Source organism: Bombyx mori, chromosome 25 (assembly GCF_030269925.1).
Source record: "Bombyx mori chromosome 25, ASM3026992v2".
NCBI classification, from domain to species: domain Eukaryota; kingdom Metazoa; phylum Arthropoda; class Insecta; order Lepidoptera; family Bombycidae; genus Bombyx; species Bombyx mori.
The window spans coordinates 1660854-1687951 of record NC_085131.1 but is presented as its reverse complement, the minus strand read 5'-3'; the positions used below and the strand labels follow the sequence as shown (position 1 = coordinate 1687951).

The 27098-nt window shown below is 38.5% G+C and overlaps 1 protein-coding gene across 1 annotated transcript in view; it reads left to right on the top strand.

The window, feature by feature from the left end:
* Positions 1–296: 296 nt before the first annotated feature.
* LOC101737806 (homeobox protein homothorax-like) overlaps positions 297–27098 on the top strand; it is a gene marked incomplete at its 5' end in the record, with an annotated part of 369054 nt that continues 342252 nt past the window's right edge. The window contains 2 exon segments of the mRNA NM_001309564.1: positions 297–469; positions 10863–11004. Coding sequence (NP_001296493.1) covers positions 297–469; positions 10863–11004 — 315 coding nt within the window.

Here is a 27098-nt window from a genome sequence, read left to right as displayed (position 1 = left end):
TTTCCATCGCCTACAGTAATCAGAGTACCGGTCATCGTTCTCGTCGAGTCAGTCGCTTGCGACGAAGGGCTCGGCGAGTAAATTAACCCATAGATACATCCCACTGAGTTTCTCGCCGGATCTTCTCAGTGGGTCGCGTTTCCGATTGGATGGTAGATTCTGCGAAACACTGCTCTTCCTAGGGTTACTGTTAGCAACGACTACTACTACTAGCTAAGGTTACGCTGAAGTTGTCCAGACCATCAGCTTAAGTAGGAAAAAATAATCAGAGTAATAATTAATTGTTTTCATTCCAGTACGACGAGAGCCTCCACGGCGGAGGTTACATGGAGGGGGGAGCGATGTACCACGAGCACAGGCTGACCCATCCCCACCTGGCTCCAGTGCACTACCCCCCGCCGGCAGCACCCGCTCACGCCCTCCCCGGGGAACCACTAGTCCACAAGAGAGACAAAGACGCTATTTACGGGTGAGTTCGTGTGGTAACGTGTGCTTTTTAATTATTGTCTTAGTTAATAATGTTTTAATACCGATCCTGCTGCTTACCTACTGAATGAATGAATGAATGAACGAATGAATGAATGAACGAATGAATGAATGAATGAACGAATGAATGAATGATGAGTTTATTTTATTTCAAACAACAACAACAAGTCCATATCTGTACATAGCATCATGGAAACACACTTAAAATTATCAAAAAAAAAAAAAAGTATTAAAAACAATTATCAGTTAGAATACATTTACATATTCAATTCAATGGTTACCGTTGTTTCCGGTCATCAGCAATACCAGGAGCATATTCAAGCTACTGCATCGAATAGGAATTGTTAAGCTTCGTTTGATAAAGGATATGTCGCAGTGGTTGGGAATCGCTAAAGACAAGATTTGATTTTAGGCCTTCGGGTAATATAGTTCGTATGACTGAACAGTGTGCTTAGTGCGAGTTTTTTAACGTTCTCGATAGCGTAAAAGTTAACGCAGATTTGTATGCAGTTGGAACAGCGCCCCTAGCGGCAAACGTAGGCAAACTTTCCAAGTCCATACAAATTTGCGTTAACTTTTACGCTATCGAGAACGTTAAAAACTCTTTTTTTTTCTTTTTTTTATTGCCCTTGTAGGCAGACGAGCATACGGTCCACCTGATGGTGAGTGGTTACCGTCGCCCATGGACTTCAGCAATGCCAGGGGCAGAGTCAAGCCGCTGCCTACCGCTTAAACCGCTGCCTCGCACTAAGCACACTGATGTTGGTTCGTTAGTAAGGGACGCTCAGTCCCTTTTCCGCGAATTCGTTAGTAAGGGATGCTCGGTCTCGCGAATCGACTTTTGTTATTTCTACGGCACACAATAACATTAAGATTGAACTGAAAATTTATTTAATGGTCTAGTCATTTGAAATTGATTGAAACGAAACAGTGACACTGAAAAGGGACAGACATATAAGTCTATAGGATTTAATCGACGGGAGAACGAGATAGAATACTCCTGTAGATTTCGCTTCTTCCGCGTACCTATTAGATTGGTGGACGATCTCACAGGCCACCTGTTGTTAAGTGGTTACCGGAGCCCATAGACATCTACAATGTAAATTCGCCACCCACCTTGAGATATAAGTTCTAAGGTCTCAGTATAGTTACAACGGCTGCCCCATCCTTCGAACCGAAACGCATCACTCTGAAGCAGAAATAGACTGAGTGATGGTACCTACCCGTGCGGACTCACAAGACGTCCTACCACCAGTAACGTGACCACGAGAAGGTTTTTTAAATGTTTGCGGGTGGGATGTGTATTTTGTTTCGGTGGTAAGAATTGTTGACCGTTTTGTCTGTGATGTGATTCTGTCTTATCTACCAAACGAAAAGGCAGGTTTGACTCTAGCCATAAATAACGGGCGTCCGTTAATTCTCTGTATAATTATACAAACAAAACGTATTAATGAGATGATAATGTCGATCGATGATATCGTAATGTACGGTCGATACATACCTAATATGTGAATTTAACATAATCAGTTTATAATCTTTTTTTTATATTTTTATTCTTTTATCTACATCAGTTCGAACAATACTTTAGTTTTAGCGAATTGAATAGTCGTAATATAATTAGTGATGTTCCATTTGTGATAATGAATCCAAAGGATACAGCATCAACGCTACAGGTGATCATAAATAGATCATTTAGATGAAAGTGGTCACGTCGTGTGCTGGCTATGAGGCACATTTTCCGCCGGTTCAATAACATATGATGCATGAAGAGTGTCCTGATGAGTAGCAGCTTGAGTTGATCCAGTCGTATTTTTTTTACCATCCTCCAATCAAGTTTGCTCCAGATCGCAGCAAACTTTGATCCTACTAGTGCACTCTTAAAGTGGTATCAAACACCATTTTTCAATGAACTACGCTGGGCGGTCTATTCTAAACGCTATGATATTCTTCTAACGAGATTGATCACTCACCACGAGGAGGTCTTGCTCTCTGTTACTCTGAAGTCCGACGTACAGCTCTTTTTTTATTGCTTAGATCGGTGGACGAGCTCACCACCCAACTAGTGTTAAGTGGTTACTGGAGCCTATAGACATCTACAACGTAAATCCCTCCACCCACCTTGAGATATGAGTTCTAAGGTCTCAGTATAGTTACAACGGCTGCCCCGCGCTTCCAACCGAAGTGTATTACTGCTTCACGGCAGAAATAGGCAGGGTGGTGGTATTTACCCGTGCGGACTCACAAGACGTCCTACCACCAGTAATAAAATGTTAATATTTGTGACGAAGTATTCATGACGAACATATAAAACCTTTAAACTCAACAAGCTCTACAAGCTCAGTGCATTATTCCAACTGACATTTAAAACAACTAATGTCAATGTCATTATCGGCATTAATTCGGCATAGAACTCGTCAACTCTAAATATCCGTTGTCAATTTTTTTTTTCGTTCTAAATCTGAATGGTAAATGTCTTATTAATTGATTTGATTATAAAGCAAATTAATAGTATAGATCACGTATCAAATTGAATTCGGAAATTTTCGATTTCCCGCCGAAACTAGACCCGCCAAAACAACAAGCCCGGGAAATATTCGTTGTTACGGTTTTTATTTTTATTGCTTAGATCGGTGGACGAGCTCACAGCCCACCTGGTGTTAAGTGGTTACTGAAGCCCATAGACATATACAACGTAAATGCGCCACCCACCTTGAGATATAAGTTCTAAGGTCTCAGTATAGTTACAACGGCTGCCCAACCCTTCAAACACATTACTGCTTCACGGCAGAGATAGTCAGGGTGGTGGTACCTACCCGCGCGGACTCACAAGAGGTCCTACCACCAGTAATTACGCAAATTATAATTTTGCGGGTTTGATTTTTATTACACGATGTTATTCCTTCACCGTGGAATTGGTATCAATTTAGTTTTACGGACGTTTGGATTAGTTGTAAAAACATTTAAAAAAAAATATAACAAATCCCAAAGCTCAAATAATCCACGAGATAAGAGTACGATTGTGATTATTGTTATCAAAATAGTATTATCGTAACGCGTAACACACATAACGCTAACACGTCGTTCCGTCAATGGATATTACAAGTTTACATACCAGTGTTTGTCCAGTGATTGAAATTCGAGCACAATCACTGATGCCACGAGATCCCTTTTTTTCCTACCTAAGCTGAGAGCCTTGAGAGGCTATATCAGCGTAACCTTAACTAGTAGGTGAGCTAACGGGGCTCAAACCTGACGACGTTGCTGACACGAACCTTAGCAAGAGTCGTGCTTCGCAGAATCTACCACTGGATCCGAACGGGACCCACTGAGGTGATCCGGCAAGAAACTCAGTGGACTGTGTCTGAGGGTTAAGAGATTCTTACATTAAATCTGTGTACTGCATTACTTTTTAGCATTGGCAAAGATAAATGCTATTTCCAAATAATTTACTGTTAATACTGAAGTTAAAGGAAATCGGTTAGACAAAGATAGGAGATATACAGCATCCTTTCACACAACATTCTTGAGACTAAAAAGTGGAGAAGGTATCACCTCAAACTCAACTATGTACCTAAGAAAAATAATTAAGAATTAAAAGCTGAAACGCTATGTTAAATTTTCGATTTCATGATTTTCAACACGCTGTAGTTTCGGACGAGGTCATCGGCCTATTTATTAGGAACTACTAAGATTGAGTAATATCAGATGATCTTTTGAAATACATAACAATAAATTAGCAATATATTTACATAATTGTAGCGTTTAAAGGGCAAGCAGAATCCTTAATTTAAAAAGACCGACGCGACGTTTCTAATGAGGTTTTGCGCAAACTGAAATAATATTATATGTAGTTTTGCTTAGTAACCATTGCGTAATTTAAAGTTGTTTTAATTAACGTCAGCCCATAATTAATTTATAAAAAAATAATATATTTTTTTAAAACTTTTATTTATTTTTCATTTTTTAGTTGAATATTAAATTTTTTTAATATTTTTTTTAATATTGTATTGTCATCGGTCCTTAGTAAATTTCGAGTTAATCCGATGTTTTGAAGGGGGACAAAATCATGTTCAAAGATTCCGTTACATACTAACATACATACGAGGAAGCTAACAAAAGCGTATTAATACTCGGAGGTTTATAAACTTATTCAAGTTAAAAATATTAATAAGGGACATAAGACATTTACTGAATTGTACATTGGTTTACCGTTCAGAATGCTCCATCTTTTTCCTTTCGGCCTCATGTGAGGTTGGCGCAGTGTGTCCTCTCAGCATGCTGTGTAATGATCTGCCTGACACCACCACTTTTTAGTTTGGATCTGCAGTAGTATATCCATTGCAACGCGTCATGGAGAGGAACTGTTTCTCTTTCTTCCTTTCTATGTTTGTTTTATGATTTACGAAAAAGACAAAAATGTCACATTCTATTCTTTTCTTCCAGAGTATTCCTGTAGTATAATATGCGGATTTTGCAAGTTCGTGTCTGTACGCAAAGAAAGCGCGCTAATCCCAAAAATTTGTCGACCAGACGTACATTAAACGTCCAGACTAAAAGTAACTTCTTACCATAAAATGCCTGCTTGCCGCTGAAAATAGATTTAAAGTTTTAAGCCAAAAACATCCTATTCCAGATTGATTTACAGACTAAAACAAAAGTAAACCAAAAATACACTTTCTCGGTAAATATGTAACTAGCGCAGTTCATGTGGAGTATTATCGATATCATTATAAAATTATAATTCTAAGTCAATCACCTTATCGATCTAATCGAATAAAAAAAATGGTTTATCATCCACAGATAATGCATCGTTTACGTACTACCACATCAAATTACTTCATTTACAATCGAGTCTCGCTTTTGGACCATTTATTTTTAATTTCATAATTATTATTTTTATTGCTTAGATAGGTGGACGAGCTCACAGCTCACCTGATGTTAAGTGGTTACTGGAGCCCATAGAAATCTACAACGTAAATGTGCCACCCACCTTGAGATATAAGTTCTAAGGTCGCAGTATAGTTATAACGGCTGCCCCGCCCTTCAAAACGAAACGCATTACTGCTTCACGGCAGAAATAGGCAGGGCGATGGTACCTATCCGTCCGGACTCACAAGAGATCCTACCACCAGTAGAAATAACATCGTCGGAGTTTAATATTAATGAACATTCGTCTGTTTGTTCGTGTGGGATCTATGCGTGAGCATCTTTGAATTGATTTGCGCATTGTAGAATTGTTTTTGCCATTTCAGAGAAGGTTTTTTTCCGTAGTCTTAATAAATTCGTGTATTTTATTGTCGATCTAAAAGTAATAGTTACATCGGAGGGGCTGATGGAATTAGGACGGTCAGTGATAAAAATGATGTCTCCTGTGACCACGCAAAATGTTTTCGAGCCTTCGAAATACCATGAAGCGTGTTATGCAAAATACCTCCAACTCTAACCAAGTCGCCAAATCGTGAAATAATCCGAAAAGTTTGAATTTGTACTTAAACACTACGTTTTACTGGTGGTAGGACCTCTTGTGAGTCCGCACGGGTAGTTACCACCACCCTGCCTATTTCTGCCGTGAAGCAGTAATGCGTTTCGGTTTGAAGGGCGGGGCAGCCGTTGTAACTATACTGAGACCTTAGAACTTATATCTCAAGATATGTGGCGCATTTACGTGTAGGCACATCTAGGCAATAAAAATTAAAAAAGTTTTACTTTATTGTATTCACCGTCCTTCGCGATTAACTAAATTGAATTAATTATCAGTGGTATTAATGGGTGCAAGCTTATTACTGTAAACTAATTATACGCGCCTCTTATCGGATTAAGATAATTTTTAATAATAATTGTAACGTGTATTTGTTTTGACGAAGTAACGTAATATTTAATGCGTTAGCTTCACTTGAATAATCACTTTCATAATATGAATTAAGTACTTAAAGGTCACAAAGTCGTCGTGACCTAAAGGATAAAACGCCTCATGTCTAGTGATGCGAATGTGCTTAGGTTCAAAGCCTTTGGAGCCTCTGGGTCTGCGGAGGGACTTCGGTTCCCTCTGTATTCTGTACCGTATGTTCCATGGGGAGTGCTCTGAGGAATTGTTCGAGATGATACCGGCATCTGGTTTTTACCATCGCACCGCCCGCCACCGGAGTAGAGTTCAGCCATACTACCTGGAGCCACTGCGGTCATCCACAGTGCGTTTCCAGAGATCTTTTTTGCCACGTACCATCCGGCTTTAGAATGAGCTCCCCTCCACGGTGTTTCCCGAGCGCTATGACATGTCCTTCTTCAAACGAGGCTTGTGGAGATATTAAGCGGTAGGCAGCGGCTTGGCTCTGCCCCTGGCATTGCTGAAGTCCATGGGCGACGGTAACCACTCACCATCAGGTGGGCCGTACGCTCGTCTGCCTACAAGGGCAATAAAAAAAAAGTTACCGATATTTTTAATTACTTATATAACTAACATATGTACATCAACGACTTCACGATTACATAGTGTGTATATAAATAAAGTACACTTATAACAATCCTGCATATTTCTGCCGCGAATTAGCGATGTGTTTTGGTTTGAATGTTGATAAAACCGTTCTGTATTACAATAGACTTTGGCTTTATATGTCCGAGAGGTGCTGGTGAGGAGATTGTATTCTTGTCAGATATCTACGTACCCTGGTAACTGTTAATCATTAGCCGTGACCCCGTCCATCTTCCTATGGAATATAAAAGCATGAGCGAACACTCTTAAATCTACAATATCCTAAAGAAGGAATCGTTAGCACACCTTACTTATATTTAAAGAACATATCATTTCCATTAAACAAATAAAAGCTCCAAGTACGCCGTTCAAAATGTAGGGAACACACAAACTTATTCACTAAAAAGATGTAATCGTGACGCGACCTTTGGCACTCGAGTCAGCACTTACCGCAATCTGGGCCGTATCTGATCAAAACTCGTCAAGGAACCGCTTAGCTACCGCGCTTTGGGGTCACAATAACAGCGGGTGCGGTGCGCTTATGGAATCGCTAAACATATCAAAATTATTTTCGTAAGAGTGAGCAAATTAGTTTCAACGTTTTTTTTTATTATTATTGTTTAGATGGATGGACGAGCTCACAGCCCACCTGATGTTAAGTGGTTACTGGAGCCCATAGACATGTACAACGTAAATGCGCCACCCACCTTGAGATATAAGTTCTAAGGTCTCAGTATACTTACAACGGCTACCCCACCCTTTCTAACCGAAACGCATTACAGCTTCACGGCGGAAATAGGCAAGGCGGTGGTACCTACCCGTCCGGACTCCCAAGAGGTCCTACCACCAGTGAATTCGTGGGAATTCGGAGCCTAATGTTCGGCTAGATAAAGACCATGGATAATAAATGAGAAAGATGATGAAGAGGAATCAATTAAATCGCATTAATTGAACTAGTTTGTTATAAACGTAAATTGAGCTAATACTGTTTGCAATAATTAAGTTTAGAGTAAGTACATAAGTTTAACTTTAAGTAATTAACTTAGACCGAACACCGAAATAGTCTAAAACCGGCTTAGGATAGTATTTATGGAAAATGAAATAGTATGGCAGTGTGTTCCCGGTGGTTTTACTTCGCCTCTTAATTAAATTCGCAGTTTTCGCGACAACCGATTTTCGTGTGACTTAATTTGATGCTTGTCGGCAAGGTTTTAAGGTTCTAAACACAACGAACACAGACTAGATTTTGTTGGGACTTATGAATCTTATTAGTTCAGCAGGGTTGTACGTGCCTCTCAATAAAAAAGCAACAACAGGTAAATTTTGTCTTTTTTATAATGCCCGTGTAGACAGACGAGCATACGGCCCACCTGATGGTGAGTGGTAACCGTCGCCCATGGACGTCAGCAATGCCAGGGGTAGAGCCAAGCCGCTGCCTACCGTTTATAATTGTCTGGGTAATTTGAAATAATCATGACTGCTCATCATTGACAGTTAATGATTTTAGTATAGGTATTATCCATGACATGGACAGCAGCCTATAAAGTGCTTCTGCTTAAGCTCATTTAAACGTCACAGCCTATCTTCCAATATTAGAACCACATTCGTACCCAATAGATTTTTATGTTAAAACTATAGCATAAAGCTCAGGAAATGAAAGCTTCACACTAGACTGACTTAATTACAGTGCGACATAGATAAAAAGAGAACCCTCAACCGATGACTTTGAATACGGTTTGTAAAACGTCTCGCAAAAAAGCCCCGTAATTACTTTTATAAACGCCATTAAAATGTAATTAAACTTGTAATACAAATAACTAACGATTTTAATAAAGCCAACGACATTTTACGGTTCGTAGGCGTTCTTTATATTTGATTAGAACGTATGTAATTACGTAGTTTTGTGTAAATGTTTCGCTGGTCGATTTCAATTGCTTCGTCGGGTCGCATGTTTGTTGTTTGTCGGTTGTCGAAGTTCTATGAAGACTGGTCGAGTTGGTTTCCATATATATATTTTTTTATTGCTTAGTTGGGAAGCACGAGCTCACAGCCAACCTGGTGTTAGAGGTTACTGGAGCCCATAGACATCCACAACGTAAATGCGCCACTCACCTTGAGATATAAGTTCTAAGGTCTCACGTATAGTTACAACGGCTGTCCCATCCTTCAAACCGAAACGCATTACTGCTTCACGGCAGAAATAGGCAGGGTGGTGGTACCTACCCGCGCGGACTCACAAGAGGTCCTACCACCAGTAAAATAAAATCATTTATTGCCTTTCACACTAAATATAACACAATATAAATAAAAGAAAAGAAAAACAAGAAAAAAAGCCAAAAGGAGGTGGCTTAGCTAATGCTATTCAAAGTCTAAATCGCTACAAGTGGAACCGTACATCTATCTAGATCTCTTAAGATCGTATCTGGATCACGTCGCGACGATCGACAACTGTACCGCGATCCATCTCGGTTCACGCCTCGGTTTTTCTTTTATTACCCTCATAATCATATAAATAGTACAATAATGTATTTTCAAGTGATTAGCGGGTAGATTAACTTTTTTTTCCTCCCTACGTATGCTGATAGCCTTGAGAAGCTATTTCAGCTTCGCCTTGACGTGTAGTTGAGCTCGCGGGGCTCAAACCGGGAGTGTTGTTAACACTGGCCCTAGCAATATTCGCGGAATCTACCATCGGATCGGAAACGCGACCCACTGAGAAGATCCGGCGAAAAACTCAGTGGGCTGTGTCTGTGGGTTAATTTACTCGTCGAGCCCTTCGTCGCGAGCGATGGGTTCGACGAGGACGGTGACCGGGGTTGATTAACGCAGCGCTGTGGCCGTTTTGTGTTGAAGATATTTTGCTTGCTTGCGTTTTGTCATATCAAATTTCCGTGCACTATACATAATAATATATAGTTAGTGACATATCGTCACTGTCAAACCAACAACTGCTATGTGCCAAAACTATAATTTTGAATTAACGATTAAAAACATTTTCGTGTAAAATTCTATATGAAAGTGAATTTTTAAGAATTATATCAAATGAAAGCTACAGATAAATATTAAAGCTATAGAGACACATAACAGTTTTTTTATACGGTAGATCGGACTGTGAACTATACGAAAAGGTCAAAAAGTAAAAATCTCAAAAAGTGCACATAGCAGATTTTGGTTTGACAACGACGATATCTTAGTTAGGAATTGAAATCCGTGATTTGAGACAGTTTTCATGTGTTTCAAGTCCTATAACCAAATCTTCTGACTACATACTTTGGTATTGAAAAGATGAATTGGAGCGGAATGGAATGATGTTGATTTATCTGAAATTGATCCAGGGACGTAATTGAACGAAGCGAGATGAGACGAAATAAAATAATGTCTTGGTGAGAATTTACTGAGACCTCAAAGCGCTTTTTGGAATAGCACAACAAGTCACGTCCAGCGAATTCGTGTAGTTGTCCCATATTTGCGCATTTTCACACAGGTTGAACAATTAATAGTAAATTATTAAAGTTATTATAAATAAATTTAGTAAATTAATAGTAAACAAAGTAGGCAGCGGCTAGGCTCTTCCTCTGGCATTGCTGAAGTCCATGGGCGACGGTAACCACTCACCATCAGGTGGGCCGTATGATAGTCTGCGTACAAGGGCAATAAAAAAAAGTTTAGTTAAGGTTAAAAAGGACAGTGTTGACAGTTCAGTGTTGCCAGTTCATAATCTTGTTCTCATTTAGGATTTATAGCGTGACAGATGGGTACATGACTGGTCTGTACTTTGATACACTAGGCCGAAATCTTAGAATAGAACGCTTGTTATATTTACGCCAGATAATGATTTTTCTAGAACCTTGTTAATACAGCGAGTGGCAGGTTATAAGAAATTATGTAACTTATTGTCGTTTTCCAGGCATCCCCTGTTCCCCCTGCTGGCTCTGATCTTCGAAAAGTGTGAGCTAGCGACCTGTACCCCCCGGGACCCTGGCGTGGCGGGCGGAGACGTGTGCTCCTCGGAGTCTTTCAACGAAGACATTGCGGTATTCAGCAAACAGGTATGTTTCAAAACGATTTATTGCCATATATATTCTAATCAATCATACAAAAACTTCCACAACCACTAAGTGAGTAGGTTCTATTTTGGAAAAAAAAATCAAATTTGCCGGATTTAAAAAAAAAAAACATTCGATATTTTTAAAAACATTCCAATAAGTGTGTGCTTAATTAAATATGTAACTTAATAAAATGTTCAAATGATGAACAGTCTCACACAAAATTCTCTATAAGCAGAAAAAAGAAAAATAGAAATAATATTCAATATAGTACCCAGTAGTAAGGAAACGACTAAAACATGAAATTACACAATTTAAAATATTTTACCGCTTAGATGACCATGATTATGAAAATGGCGTCAAATGAATGGCGCGAAATCAAAGTACGCAAACTTGACCGGAAATAAAACTATGAAAGTTCGAATAAATTTTCAAATAAAGAAGCGTAAATAACAAACAATGTTTGTGTAGGTTTTTTTATAATAGTTTAATAACTACGAAACGAGAATTAGTTCCGTTGACTTGGTCTTTCGTTCCGTAACAATTGTTCACGGTACTGATTCCCGAATCGATATAATTCGCGTTCGGTGCGCTTTTAATTAATTCTCACGATTAATCGATTTGACACAAAGCGATTTTATCGATAACAGTGTACGCGATATTCGTTTCATTTCGTGATTATTTTAGTGAATTGAACCTTTTCCATGTCAAAAGTACAATATAATAAAAAAAAATTGTTCTATTGACTTCACGATATACAATGTTTATGTTTCTCGTTAAATTTCAACTGATTCTATTAACCTCAAATGCTATTCACAAAAACCGTCAAGAAAAAGTATCTAGAGAGTGTGATAAAACAAAACTTTGGGTTTCCGAATGAATAATGGCGGTTGGCTAAAAGAGAAACAAAAGTCCTTTCGATCCAGCCCTCGGATGTCACAAAAAATACTTGCTTTTCTTTCTGACGCTCCCGTGTTTCTAAGAAGGACAGGAAGTCACTGTTGGACCGGGGACTAGGCTGCCGGTAAGAGAATCTGAATAATTTAAAGAGGAACATTAATTTGCTGCAACTTGTATGAGAATCAACTATTTTGTACATCAAAGATGGAAACTCTAAGCATCAGTAATGATCGCTTTTAGATAAGCACGGAATTACCGGAGTATATTATTGGTGTTAAGAAAAAAAACTATAGATATTTTTGTATTACAATAAATATATAATCATTGAGTGAAAATACTTCTGTTAGTGATTACGTTTCATTGTTGTAGTTGAACAAACAAGTCCAGCCCACCAAGTATTAAGTGGGGCCAAATAAAACGAATACCACAATTATTATCAACTTGAATGTTTTATAGAAAGTTTTGGTTTGAGCACTCCATTATCGTTTTCCCCTGTAATAACAACATGACAAGCTAAATCGTCGGCTATCATTGTACACAAATGAAGTTATTTCGTAACAATTCGACTAAACGAAACTGGCAATCTCGACAGAGCGACGTGCGAGGGCCGTGTAATTTTGTATTTTACAAATTTATAATACCGCAATTTGTGGGTTTTCGTAAAAATGCCTTTTATTTGACAACAATCGTCGCGAGCCGCGCTGACGGGCTGCGGTCGGATGCAATTTAAAATGACACGTTCGAACGTCTTCGCTTCGCAAACGAGTCGTTTCGCCGGAAGTGACGTAAAAACATAAAAAAATATTTAATTTCAAAAAAAAGAAGAAAAAAATAAATTAAATTTCACTTTTGTAAACACAGTTATCGCCGAGAGACTTCATTGTATACTAATTATTGAAATTAAATTGTAATTTTACAATCATAATATTGTGGAGTCTGCCGACACCGGTGACCCGGTCATGATAACAGTAGATAATACGGCTCCAGTACTGACCACTCTCTATTATTTACGTACTGATGTATTGACCTCGGCGATCCATCGTCTCGAGTGCGTTGCTCTTCTCGCGCCTGTCACTAAATCACTATTATTGACATGTGAATGATAGCGCCAAACATTATCGGTCCTCGATTACGGGCTAACGTTGTAAAATGTCACATTTATCAAACACTTCGACATGCACGGAGCAAGAAAGCTAATCGTTCGTTTTTAATTACAATAATAAAACGTTTATCGGTAGCACGTGAAATCGCGAAAGGAAGGTGATAAAAAAAAATTTTGTGTAAAAAAAAATTATGTTTGGGCGTCCCTCTCTCTATCTCGTTTAATGAGTGTCGTCCATAATTCATCGCGCCACGAAATAAATCATAAACCGTAAAGTGTTTATTTTCAAAGTACTTATAATGTTATAAATTTATTTGAGTGGCGTGCGGTACGATTGTGCGAGCGAGCGAGTGATTGATATAGTGACTCTCGGCGGCGAGCGATCGGCTCCGCTGCGACACTGAGCCCGCCACTGGCCGCTAGCGCCGCACTAGACCGGGTGCGTTGACACCCGGCGAATTAGTTCGTTCTTTTTGTGCTCATTAATCGGGAGTTGTGTCATTTTTTTTGCGCGAATACACGGAACGTTAACGACGTATCGATTCTGTTCCTGAATTATGTCGGTCATTAATCGATTTTTACTAAGGCGGAGACAATGTCGTGTTAGTGTAGCTATGTACGCTCGTCTGCTGCGTTGGCGCTTAGAAGGATAATTCCAATCGAAAACAATGCTATTTGCTGTGATTTTTTTTAGACGTATAAGCAACTGACCGGTGGCAAAGGGCCTCTTGTGAGCTCACAAGAAAATGTACTACCACCCGGCCTATTTCTGCCGTGAAGCAGTAATGCGTTTCGACTTGAAGGGCAGAGACGCCGTTGTAACTATACTGAAACCTTAGAACTTATGTCTCAAGATGGGTGGCGCATTTACGTTGTCTATGGGCTCCAGTAACCACCTAACACCAGTTTGGCTATGAACTCGTCCAACAAACTAAGCATTAAAAAAATACGTTAGGTCTATAGAGTCTGTGTTCAATTGTTTAATTTTTATTTGTGGATTGTTTTTTAAAGACGGCCGATGGCATGGTCGCGTCATAAGTCCGGTAAAGAGATCTAAGTTTTTTTTTATCAATCTCCACCCGCAAGCGACGCATGAGTCAGCCGCAAAACAGTGAGTACGTCAAGACAATAAAGTTCGCTCAACGTTAAATGCCAAAATGAAAAATCGCGTACAACAACGCCTCCATAAGTAATTGGATGAATCAAGTTATTTTTATTGAAAGAAACGTTATAATGAGTGTAATTAAAAAGTTATTGCGAGAATTTTAATTGACGGCCGCGAGGGATCCGCGCCGCCGGGAATATTGATACAGTTCCGTTTTTACTGGCGTACGTCTCCGGTGACATGTCATATGACGTATTAATGTCGAAAATAATTATAATTGTAAGCGATCGGTAAGCTCGGTGTGGCGGAATCAGCGCGCTTGCCATCCCTGTGAACGACCTTACAGTCCACCTGGTGTTAGACGGGGTCCTAAACATCACAATGCGTCATCCAAGTCTCAATCTTCAAACCGTAACGCATGACTGTTTCGCCGCAGATGAAGGCGGACTTGTGGTACTGACCTAAGCTTTTTCATCAGAAAAAAATAAGAACTGAAATTTTATACAATTTTGCGTGACATCCTTGCGCTAGGGTCATGCTTGTCTGCCTCGTTACAATCTTGGTATGTGCACAGTCGAAGAAAGTACTTTTCATTGTATTTTTAATTCTGCTCAACATTTTTTTTTATTTGCTTGTAATAATTAAATGAGCAGATTAGCTGATGTTTTACATATTTTTAACGACAGCCGTCGCCCCTCTCTAGATATAGGGCCTAAGCACAATGACCGGTACCCTACAAACTGGAACTCAAATAGCTTTACGGCAGATATAGGTAGGGCCTGTCTACTTCATGCAGAAATTAGATGGAGAGCTAAGGAAATGAAGGAAGGATCGTCACTGTACAGACGGTATCCTTAATTCCGGATCCGTGGCTTCAAAATACATAAGTAGATAGAATGTCAATTTGATCGACTGATCTGAAATCTGACGTGGTCTGTGCCCGTTGGTGGGCCAGAAATGTATTGACACTTTTAGTGGCAGTTGCTTGCAAAACCCTTGGTCATCTACGCGTGTAGTTTTTGTGAGACGAACTCTCATTTTCAATACAAATTATGGAAACGTGATACTAAAACATGCAGCTTTATTTTCTTGTATTCAATTCAAACACTGATGTATGTTTGTTTTAACGTGTATCTTATTTCCAAATTGAAAAAAAAAAACTAATGTTTCAAATGTGGGTATAACGAAAAAACTTCTAAAATTACTGCTAAGTTGCAATGCACTAAATTTGTGATCAAAATAAACTTTATTGTGTACAAAACCGTTACAATGACAACTAACTCAATTAACTACTAACTAAATTCTAGTTTTACAACGGAAAAACCAACAAAAGAATCGTCTCGTTTTCACAAATTCATAGCTCGTAGATTGCGGTTTCGCATTACAAGGGATCGTTGACCCGTCTGTCGAATACTTCTAAGTACATTGCGTGGACAGTGTCATGGATCGCCAACATTATTGCTTGAACAATATTCAGCGTATTTTAAGGTTTTCTCGGAGCGATCATTAAACCGGCGCGGTGGTATGGTATATCGGTCAAGTAGGAGGATCAGGATTTTAGCAGTCCCATCTTAACTGTTAGTTTTATATCTGTTACAAAATTGGAGATGCACAGACGCTAAGACATGTTTTATGGTGGAAGGTTTAGATCACGCAGGAAATTCTTTATTATCTATAGAATATAAGTAACCCTGCTTCGATGGATGGTTGCACGCGAAGACGCGAACTAAACGTTTTTTTTCAGAGAACCGTTTTAATATGAAATTATTGCTTTAACAGCTATTATTGTCACGGGCAATATACTTCAAGTAGCTCAGACCTTTTAACAGTCTGATTGTAGAAACAATTTAGTAGGGGGACGCGGGACCAGCCCTTCTTTTGGCTGGTGTTGGTGATAGTTTAAAATTGAGCTCACTTTTAGATGACCACCATTGAATTTAAGTAATAGATGTTACTGATAGTCAGTATGAAAGTCATTCAAGTAACGCATGGCATTAATGAACGCCATAGAGAATACTGTGAGCTGCATACGTTATTGTTAACAAAACGAAATGAACAAAACGTCGAAATACGAACGACACGAGATCATTGTGCGATGATCTATCAAAACGAATCCGACATTGTGTATTTGTTTACATCTGTCGTGTCGTCTAGTTCGCTTTAATAATTGACGATTGTCACGGGATTCTGTACGCGCAATTTAATCTTTTTGTCGCCATGATCCAATTCGGGGTTTCGCGCCGAAATAAAATAAATAATGGCGGTGGAGAGCCGGTGTGCGCAGCTGCGTCGGCGCACTGTGTTCATTAGTTCGGCGCGCTAGAGTGGAACGGCGATACGATACGTTTTTTGTCGTCTCGCTCGCACGCAGCACTTGCATTTTTTTGTTTTTTTTTTTCATCCGACAACGCATCGGCGATTTCGTTTTATCGTCCCCATCGAGTGGTTTTTGCCCGTTTGGAATTCCTTACGCATCTTGTTTCGGGTTCGTTTGCCGATTAATATTGAGTAAGATACTTTTTGGTATCTGTTACACGGAAAATTTACAGTTCTACGTCGCTCGTAACAAACTTCTAAGACGCGAGTAACGATGATCTTAAGAAATCCGATTCTACATCAAGACTTCGCATCGAATTACCTAAAACCAAATCGTTACGCGTGGCTGCCAAAGCTTGTAAAACAATCTTTTAATACGTAAACAGTAACATCACAGATTAGTCGACTAGTATCAAAGCCGGCAATGTGACTTTTGGACAATTACTGGTAAATCAGAAAAACGAATTATTGACTTTGTATTCCATTGGCAGTCACAAAACTCTTCTGAACGACATCTTAGATAAATAACAGGTTAAGTATTAACCTTTATTTAATGCAGGTTTTGAACCGTATTCTTTGAAGGAGACGATTATATTCAAATCAATCTGTATCGACATATCAATAACATTTTTTTGTCCAAATGCACAGATTGCCACCTTTGATAATAGACGACTCATATATAAATTAAGTACAAACTATGAAATCTGTGTAATGAGGACTGCACGCCAAACGCTAAGGATGCCCCTCATTACTCAGTAGACGCGACGCCGGATTGTGTAACGTCCAAATTGTGACTTCCGCTAATTACTGTCGCATGCGGACATCTTCTCAAATAGAGGTCATAATATTTGTTGCTGCTACCTATGGTAAGCGCTATGTTGACACCACAGCCCGGTCCATAGGTTAGGTTAGGATTAAGTATATTAAAAACTAGCGACCCGCCCTCGCTTCGCTTCGGAAACATTAAAACACACATGAAACCAAAATAATAAAATAAAAAAAACTTTAAAAAAAGTAGCCTATGTTCATCCGGGACAATGTCGGCATCTAATGGAAAAATAATTTTTCAAATCGGTCCAGTAGTTTCGGAGCCTATTCGAAACAAACAAACAAACAAATCTTTCCTCTTTATAATATTAGTATAGATTGATTACCAGTGTTGTCATTTCAAACGTCAAATTAATTGTTCATTAACCAAACCTACAGTGTAGTTTTAAAACTAAGAAAAGGCGCGTATATAGCGAATCGAGCTGACGATTAGTTTAATCTTTTTTTTATCGTGTTGATATCAGGATGTGTGTGCAAATTTTTCATTTAATTTTTTTTAAGTCTGTCAAAATTACGTTCAAACATTCAACAAACAAACTAATATCTACTGAGCTAATAAAAGCGTGTTAAACACTAGAATTCTCTTCGACTTCCGTAATTCGTAGACATGATTCAAATTATTGATCAAGATAAGAATAAAATATTCGAAAGATATCAAAATAATAGACACTAGATTAAACAGTTAAAATAGATTCATTTATTTAAAAAAGAAAACTAAATACTATGAATAGTAACGAAAAATGTCTTACTAATGTTATGTGATACCATTTCTGTAATTCCAAACGAGAGGAAACTGTAATCGTTTTCATATTTAGATCAAAGTGGTCGATAACACGTTGCTTTGAAGAATACCAACCAGTGTTTATTGTAGCAGAGCTCAGTGGACATCCGGAATCGATTTCTCGAGAATTCGAAATATCGATATTCGACCAATAAAGTTTATTATTGTACGTCGTTACAAGACCACGTCACACGGAATTTCGAAGTTTCTCTTTTATTGTTCTGGTAACACCGTGAAAGTTGTCAATGATGTCGATAAAAATTAATACGAAAATATTAATTTGCTAATGGCATAGCGGTGTCGTACGTACCTCCCGGAATCATGATGTCGCAGTTTTGAGACTAGCCACGATATGTATGGGTTTGTTGAAATGTTTGCTGATGTCCATTAGTATTTGGATCGTATGCTCGTCCCCCTATCGAGGCAATAAATAAAACTTACACGTTTTTGTTATAAGAAATTATAAATAAAAAATAATTAAATCGAATTGTATTTATGTGTTTTTCTTCTACTTTTATCGTTCGCATTTATTGAGGCTAATGGTGTTTTGTCATGAGAACCGAAGCACAATACAATAATTACGTTGTAACTGTCATCCGTTGCTGATCGATTGTGTAGAGAAGCAGACTCCTGAGTCATTATCATTGATTAAAAAAAAAAAACGTTAATATGTGAGATATTTTTCACACTGCATGTTCGAAAGTAGATCGTCTAGCAAAATACTGTATCTATACACAATAATAAACACGTACGTAATGTGTGCGTTCCGCCAACATCGTTCATACGTGTGCTTACTGTAAGTTTTTAATTGTTAATTTTTTATTTTGAGATTGATCATAACTCGCTTTGATAAGACTAGAAAGGCGTTTAGTAGTGATCTCTGGCAATATCCACGTTCAATATACATATACTCATAGCTCACGTTTGATTTTTATTAGGGAATCTTGTTTGAGACGAGCATATGGACCACCTGATGGTGAGTGGTTACCGTCGTCCATGGACTTCAGCAATGCCAGGGGCAGAGCCAAGCCGCTGCCTACCGCCTACTGTTTTATAGTCGAAAGTGAATTTGACATATTAGCAAAGGGATTTCGCGTCTTACTCTAAGATTGTAATTGTTAACTTTTTATTCTGATAATAGACATAAATCGCTTTGTATAAGACTTGGAAAGCGTTTAGTAGTGATTCCTTAAAATATCCACGTTCAATTTACATGTACTCATAACTATAACATGCAGTTGATTTTTATTAGGGAATCCTATTCCAGACTAGATTTTTATGGTCGAAAATGAATTTGGCATTAGTGAAATGGCAAAGGGATTTCGCGTTAGTTTATCGCGCGCTGTTCAATTAGCGCTGGTCGCGGTCGGTCGTGGCTTGTTTTTTTGTTTTAAAACACGTTAATGTGGCTACGAATTGTACACCTAGTATTTACGACTTTTAAACGTGACGTTGTTTGATATTAAATAGTTAGGTAGAGACTGTGTTACGATTGCGTTAGGTCCTCTTCAGCTGAATAATAATAGGCAAAACTAATAAAGTACCTAAACCGTCATCATGTTTGGCTCTACTTCTTACTAGTCTTGGCTTATCGAGCAACTACCATGCTAGTGCCTATTTTTATTATGCCTCTCTCTTCTCTTCTCTTACTTTTCATTTTTGGGTTTACTTCTCGAAACTTAAATGAAGAGTACCTACTTGTGATTAAAAAAATAAATATAAAAAAAAAAACAAGAGAAACCGCGTTGTGTAACTAGTGTATAATAAAGGCCGACGTAACAATATTGCAGCGCGCGGTTATTTTTTGAAAATAGAATACCAGAAACTGGGTCGCGTTCGTTCGAATATCGAGGCGCAGTCGAGGGTTCGATATTTGAATACGCCAATAACGTTACGTGTTTATGTGATTGGCTAAATTGTATTCATATTTTATTAATCGATAAAAGGCAAGGGATCTTTGTAGTATACGGCTCATGAATAGTACTTGTTTCTGATGATAGTGAAGTACTGTGTACCTAGTCGTAATGAAAATATAATGATATGGTTCTTGTTCTGGTGTAAGTGGAGACGGACCTAAAATTTTTATTTATAATGCACTCATAATGCTCTTCGAATGACAAACATCCTTGACCAAAGATAATTTAGAAAAACACCTCATTGTCTAACGCGTTGTTGTCTTGTAAAATTAGTGACCCATTTTTGGTCCGGTCCAGAAAAACCTGCGGCGGCGTGCCTCGCCGTGTGCTCTCCCGGATGACGTTTTTGTCCGCGCGTCAGAATTCGCGATAAAATGGACGCGAAATGAGTATTAATTCGCACCGGTTAATAATGACATAAATACAGTGGGTGCGCGTTTGACTTCACAGGCTGTTCGGAAATGTACCTTAAAAAATTATAATATTCGTTAATTTATTTTTACTATTAATAATGGTTTTTAACACAGATAATTAATGTTAGAATACTTTTTACTAGTGACGATTTGAATAAAATTTAACCTTTTTATAATGATTTATTTTTAAATTAAGAAATCAGCCTGTACGACCCAGTAGGTACTAATTACGAAGCCCGGGCCGCATTCCGCGCGACACTTCTTTCTTGCGGTTTCCATTTTTAAACATTCGAAAACTTCAAGAACCAGTCGATGTACCTACAATGTTCTTATTTTAAAAAAATAAATATTGGGCCGTAGCATTCGTAGACATTTTTAAAATTTTTGGTTCTTTTTTTTTAATTTTTAATCATCCAAAGATGCAATGACGTAAAACGATAGGCATTATGATATTCATTTGATGTTTTTATTTGTTATAACAATATTTAATTCTATCATGTTATAATAATGTAAATCAAGAGCCCTCAACGTCAGAAAAAAATCTGTCACGAACAACAAATCGATCATTTAACGTATACTTATAAACGCTTAAAAAAACAGTCATTTATGTATTTGACAGAGGGCTCGAAACTCTAAAACGACAAAATAACTAGACCTCCAACATGTGAATTAGTACAGCCCTTTGATTACAGAAAGAGAGGTCTCCGTAAATTGGCAAATATATCATTATGTAAAAATCCAAATTACGTTGACCTGTAAGCTACGATCGAAAAACTTAGTTTTCTTACAAACAGAGAGGTCCCGTAACACTGGTTTACGTCCATAATATTTTGGGCTCTTCGCGCAAAGAATAAGCAGGCACACAGAGGTCAATACGTTTGGTTGGTAAATAAGGGTGGGTTTTGGGGTGAAACGGGGGCGGCCGACCAGTCACAAGCAGCTGACGAGGATTAGAGGCAGTTTTTACCTACGAGGGGTGAGAGCGATGTGTTTTTCGGACGGGTGAAATGTTGGGCAGGAATTCTGTAGGTATCTTTCGATGCGCGGTGCAATTGGGGAATTTATATTTTATTTTAACCAATTTTGATACTTTTGACTTGATTTTCATGACTATTCGCGGGTTAGTTAGAAATTCCTTCAGCGAAGAAGTCATGCATTCTAGTTAACTCTGGTTATAGAGATTTGATACTCGCGTGTGTGAGTTCTGGTGAACTTAGCATCAGGCGAGCCGTACCAACCAAGCTTGGATTCTGATAATTTCCAACATGTATTGCTGGATGTTCTTTGTTGAACTCCATAGTGTTTAAGTATTTATCATTAACATCTGTCGGCCTTTGCGCTTGGCTGCATTATAATTACACACTCTATTACGTACACGTGATTCTAAGAACGTTTTGTCACTAATTGCCCACAGTGCTATTAATGCTAAGACACGACCAAGTCTTTAATTTGAAGACTAAAATTAACTAGAATTGTAATATCTAAGAATCTTAGGAAACTTGAGCTCAAAGCCCATATGACATTAAAAGTTTGCCGGAGTTCGTATATATTACAGAGTGAATGTAGACAATTGTATTGAGAAGTGGAAGCTTTAATTGTAATTTAGGTGTAACAATTGCGCTTTCCTTTGAATCATAATGCACCACCCACCTTGAGATATAAGTTCTAAGGTCTCAGTACAGTTACAACGGCTGCCCCGCCCTTCAAGCCGAAACGCATTACTGCTTCACGGCAGAACTACGCAGGGTGGTGATACCTACCCGTGTGGACTCACAAGAGGTCCTACCACCTATACCTATTTCTGCCGAGGAGCAGTAATGAGTTTCGGCTTAAGGAGTGGGGCATCCGTCTTACCTTAAAACTGAAACTTGGAAATCATATTTTCTCAAGTTGGGCATTTATGTTGTTGTTGTCTATAGGCTCCGGTTACAACATAATAAATACTAGGTGGGCCGTGAGCTCGTCCAACCAACTAAGCAATAAAAACAATCCTTCTTTATATTAGGCATCTACCACCTATACCTATATGAGTCGACTATTATCAAAGCCGGCAATGTGACTTTTGGACAATTATTGGTAAATCAGAAAAACGAATTATTGACTTTGTATTCCATTGGCAGTCACAAAACTCTTCTGAAAGACATCTTAGATAAATAACAGGTTAAGTATTAACCTTTATTTAATGCAGGTTTTGAACCGTATTCTTTGAAGGTTTGACGATTATATTCAAATCAATCTGTATTGACATATCAATAACATTTTTTTGTCCAAATGCACAGATTGCCACCTTTGATAATAGACGACTCAATTATAAAAGTCCTATCGCAAGTAAAGTGAAAGGAAGTCGCTATCTTATTTAAACTAAACTGCATTGAAACATTACTGATTGTCAAGCCTTCACAAACCTACCACCAGTAATAAACCGTCCTACCACCGTCTATGATGAGGAGGAATTATCCTCATTCCCATGCAGCACAATTCTCTGCATGTTGGTTGAAGGTTTACCTTCAGTAACCTCGTCACACCAGGTGAACCGGGAGCTCGATAGCTCGCCCGCCAATAAAAAAACGAAATCTCTAACCAGAAAGCAGATGCATTTTTTAATCCGATATTTAATTCCAAACATTAAACGCATTAAAATAAAGTCTACTTTTTGTATAGAAGGGTATGCTCGTTTATCTTTGCATTCATAAGTAAGATTATATAAAACGTTATTGTTATGAAAAAAGATAATACATTCAATGGACGGGACTATGTTTGTTATTTGTTATATTTTCAATATGGTGTTTTGTAAATGTTATAGGCACGGTAAAAAAATTTATCAGAATTTATTTTGGAAAATAAATATCGTGTTTTTTTTTATTGTATTGGACAAATGTGGTAAAATTTTGAGCAAGGAATTTGCGAATTTTTAAAGAGATTTAATGAAATGGAAAATTCGAATTGTCATGTTTGCAAAAAAAAATACACCCTCTAGAAACAAGAATATTAATAATTAGACACAGGGAGGAGATATATTTTATCTTAAATTGTCAAATTTAGATTAGTTATTAAATATATTGTTTAGTTATCCTGGGTTATGTTTATACAGTAAGAACTCACATTCTGTTTTAACCATTTAATATCAACTGTATATTGAGCTATGCTCGGAGTTTCCCTGCGAGATCAAATCAGAAATGAGGAGATTCGCAGGAAAACCATTGTAACAGACATAGCCCAAAGGATTGCGACACTGAAGTGGCAGTGGGCAGGACACATTGCTCGCGGAACGGATGGCCGTTGGGGCCAGAAGGTTCTTGAGTGGCGAGGCTTGGGGAGGCCTATGTCCAGCAGTGGACGTCCATGGGCTGATAGAATAAAATAGAATAGTATATGACTTCGATAGACACATGGGTAATTTTCATTGACTAGTACACACAGGCAGTCTAGCTTACGGGCCGCGTAATTTTAAGCGATCACTAAAAAGACAAACTTAATGCTTCTAAGCTGATTTATAGCGTCTTCAGAGGCATATTAACGGTGTGTCGCCCATCCGATTCATGTGTTTGAAAGAACCGGCCGAGCCCGTCTCTGTCGTTCGTAATACACTATCAACTAATTCGTCACAGAGAAAATATCGTAGATCAATCAAGATTAACCCGCCCCTCCGTCCTCTATTCGCATTTGTTTCATCAATGTGTCGATGATGACTCGGGGCACCCTTCATTAGTGTAGTGCTGAATTCAATTGGGTTGTAATTAGGATTGCTTTGTCATTATCAAAGGAATACTTTGGATGCAAGGCCCTGCGATTAGGAATGTGTTCAGAACGAGACCTGGTCTATGCGCAGCTTGGGTCTTAAATGGGTACTTAGTACGTTTGCCTGCGTTTGCCGCTAGGGGCGCTGTTCCAATTGCATACAAATTTGAGTTAACTTTTACGCTATCGAGAACGTTAAAAAACTCGCACTAAGCAAACAGCTGTTCTGCCCTTCGGAGGGTAACACGTGATTGGGTCGCGGCATAGTTACCCATGATTCTACCTATTTCTGCCGTGAAGCAGTAATGCGTTTGGGTTTGAAGGGTGGGGCAGCCGTTGTAACTATACTTGAGAACTTAGAACTTATATCTCAAAGTAGGGAGCGCATTTACATTGTGGACGTCTATGGGCTCCAGTAACCAGTTAACACCAGATGGGCTGTGAGCTCGCCCACACATAAAGCAAAAAAAAATTCTGGTATCAATGATTCTGTAAGCAAAGAAATTTTGCGAGCTTGATTTTTATTACATTATGTTATTCCTTCGTTGGGAGTCTTAGATGAATTGGTAGCGCAGACTTCGCATTCCGCTGATTCTTTATTGACGTCTTGTGAAGACAAAGCATTTTATGTTCTTCATGTAATAAATTCATGAACTATGGTTGTTTTTTTTTTTTTTTGACTTCTGTCATTTATGTCAAATGTCAACGACAACAGCAAATATATCGTTGTGAAGTACGGTAAAAAAAAACATGACGTTATCAATCCTAAAAATCTGATACGTTCGCGTATCGATTTTTTTTTTTTCGTGCTACCCCCGTTCCCCTAGTAAAAATTAACTTCGAAAATTATATTAACAAAAGCCAAAACACGCGGCCGTCCCGCAGATAAGTTATTAAACATCGCGCCATTACACTTAAATTCCTGCCCTGCTGGGATTCGGGGGTGGGAATTTGAAAGAAAACAAGGGGTCGATTGCTCAGCTATTCAAAACGGGGTCACATGGTACGGATTTTGGGAGCACATGTCGGCTTTGGCGCCCGCGAGCGTCCGTGATCACTTGCGATTATAAACACGAGTGCGTATCGACTCGATTTTGTTTGGCAACGGATTCTTATAGGTGTTTATTTTTTTTAAATCGAGCGCGCGTAAGATCTTCAATAACACAGCGGCCGTGTTTGTTTGTTTGCGTGTGCGCCGCGAGAGCGCGAGGCTGTTGATCCTGGAATGTTTTCGCTTGTTGATCCGTTGATAGCGCCGAGTGGTCGCTTACTCACCGGCCGTGTTTCCAACCAACAACAAAAGCTAAGTGAATCATTTGTGGCCCCGCCGAGACTATGCTCGCGGTATTTACACTCACCGACCCGGTTCAGCGACGCATGCTTTTAATTCAAGAGGTAGTAGGTTCGAGATTATATACAAACACTAGCTGACCCCGCAAAATAAATATATATATAGGATAGATATATAACCTAGATAACGACTGCGGCGCCCTCTGCCGGGGTGATTTGTGAATCTAAACCATCCAGGATGCCACCCAAAATGCATACAAATACATCGGTCAGCCGTTTAGGAGTGCAAACACACGCACAGAAGGAATATATATATATATATATATATATATATATATATATATATATATATATATAAATATATACAAATCAATTTACTTTCAACATATGTTTTCCGAACGACAATACAATAATGAGCTGGTCTGATTACCCTGGACATCGGCTAAGGCAACCTATGCAAATTTCTTGGTAACTCATCCATTTTTGGCTACTTGTCTTTATGACGACTATCCAGGATTCATTCATGATGAATTGAATTTGAGACGTTTTTCGTTTTTATTACGTCATACGTAGGTAATGTTTACGCTAGTTTATAGTTTTTATGATTTGAGATCGTTCAGCTTAGGAGATTGTGTTTGCACAGATGAGTATCGTCGCCCGCTTATCTATACCGCCAAGCAATTACACGTTTCTGTGTGAAGAGCGATATATCGACCCCGGTTAACACTTACCCTCAGATGGACAGTTTAGTTGTATGTCGAATTAAGCTTGATTTGTTAGCGCTTACAGCTTACAGGTAAACTAAGAATCGTTCTTTGAAATTATCGAAATTAGTTTAAAAAAATGTTCCTCATATTTTAAAAACCTTTATTTATTTATTTATAACTTCTTATACTATAAAGTATAAAGGCGGACTTAATGCCATAGGCATTCTCTAACAGTCTACCTTAGGGGAGTGCAGAGATGAAGCTTGGTAGGTGTAGTGTGAAGGTGATATTACTTAAACATATGTGTATATATAACATACATAATACATAGTACATACATAGTACTTAAATAAATACATATACATAAATATATACATATAAAAACATATATAAACAAATATTATCAATTAGATGACTCTGCTAACTCTCTGAGAAACAGTTCTCGAACCTTCGTCTTAAACGCTTTTACACTCCGCTAAAAGCTAATATCGCAACTGACAAGCTTATTAAACATAAAATACATTAATAGTTATAAGTCTATTTAACGTGTATTATCGCGGTAGGCAATCTCGAACCGTAGGGTATTTAATACCCCCACTAAATGTCGCTTTTAATGGCGGAAAAACTGACCCCGGGTCTAAAATACCCCCAGGAGACAAGTTAGCGGGGCGGTTGAAGTTGTAGAACGAAATAAAGCAAGCGTCCGAAGCTCTGGTCGCCCATCCTTATTTGACCGCTGCGTTGTGTAGCTTGACCGATATAATAGGCTCCCGGTTATCCATAAGACAATCTAGAATTGGTTTGATCGCTTCGCTGGTCCGGTGGATAATGTATGTTGGCTAATGTACCACGAGAACGGGATTCATTTTCAGAGCGACTTCTTCTAAAAGTTGTGTGATATGCCTACGAGTGATACACGGATTCATTACAGCCCACTGGGTTTCTCGCCGGATCTGTTCAGTGGGTCGCGTTTCCGATCCGGTGGTAGATTCTGCGAAGCA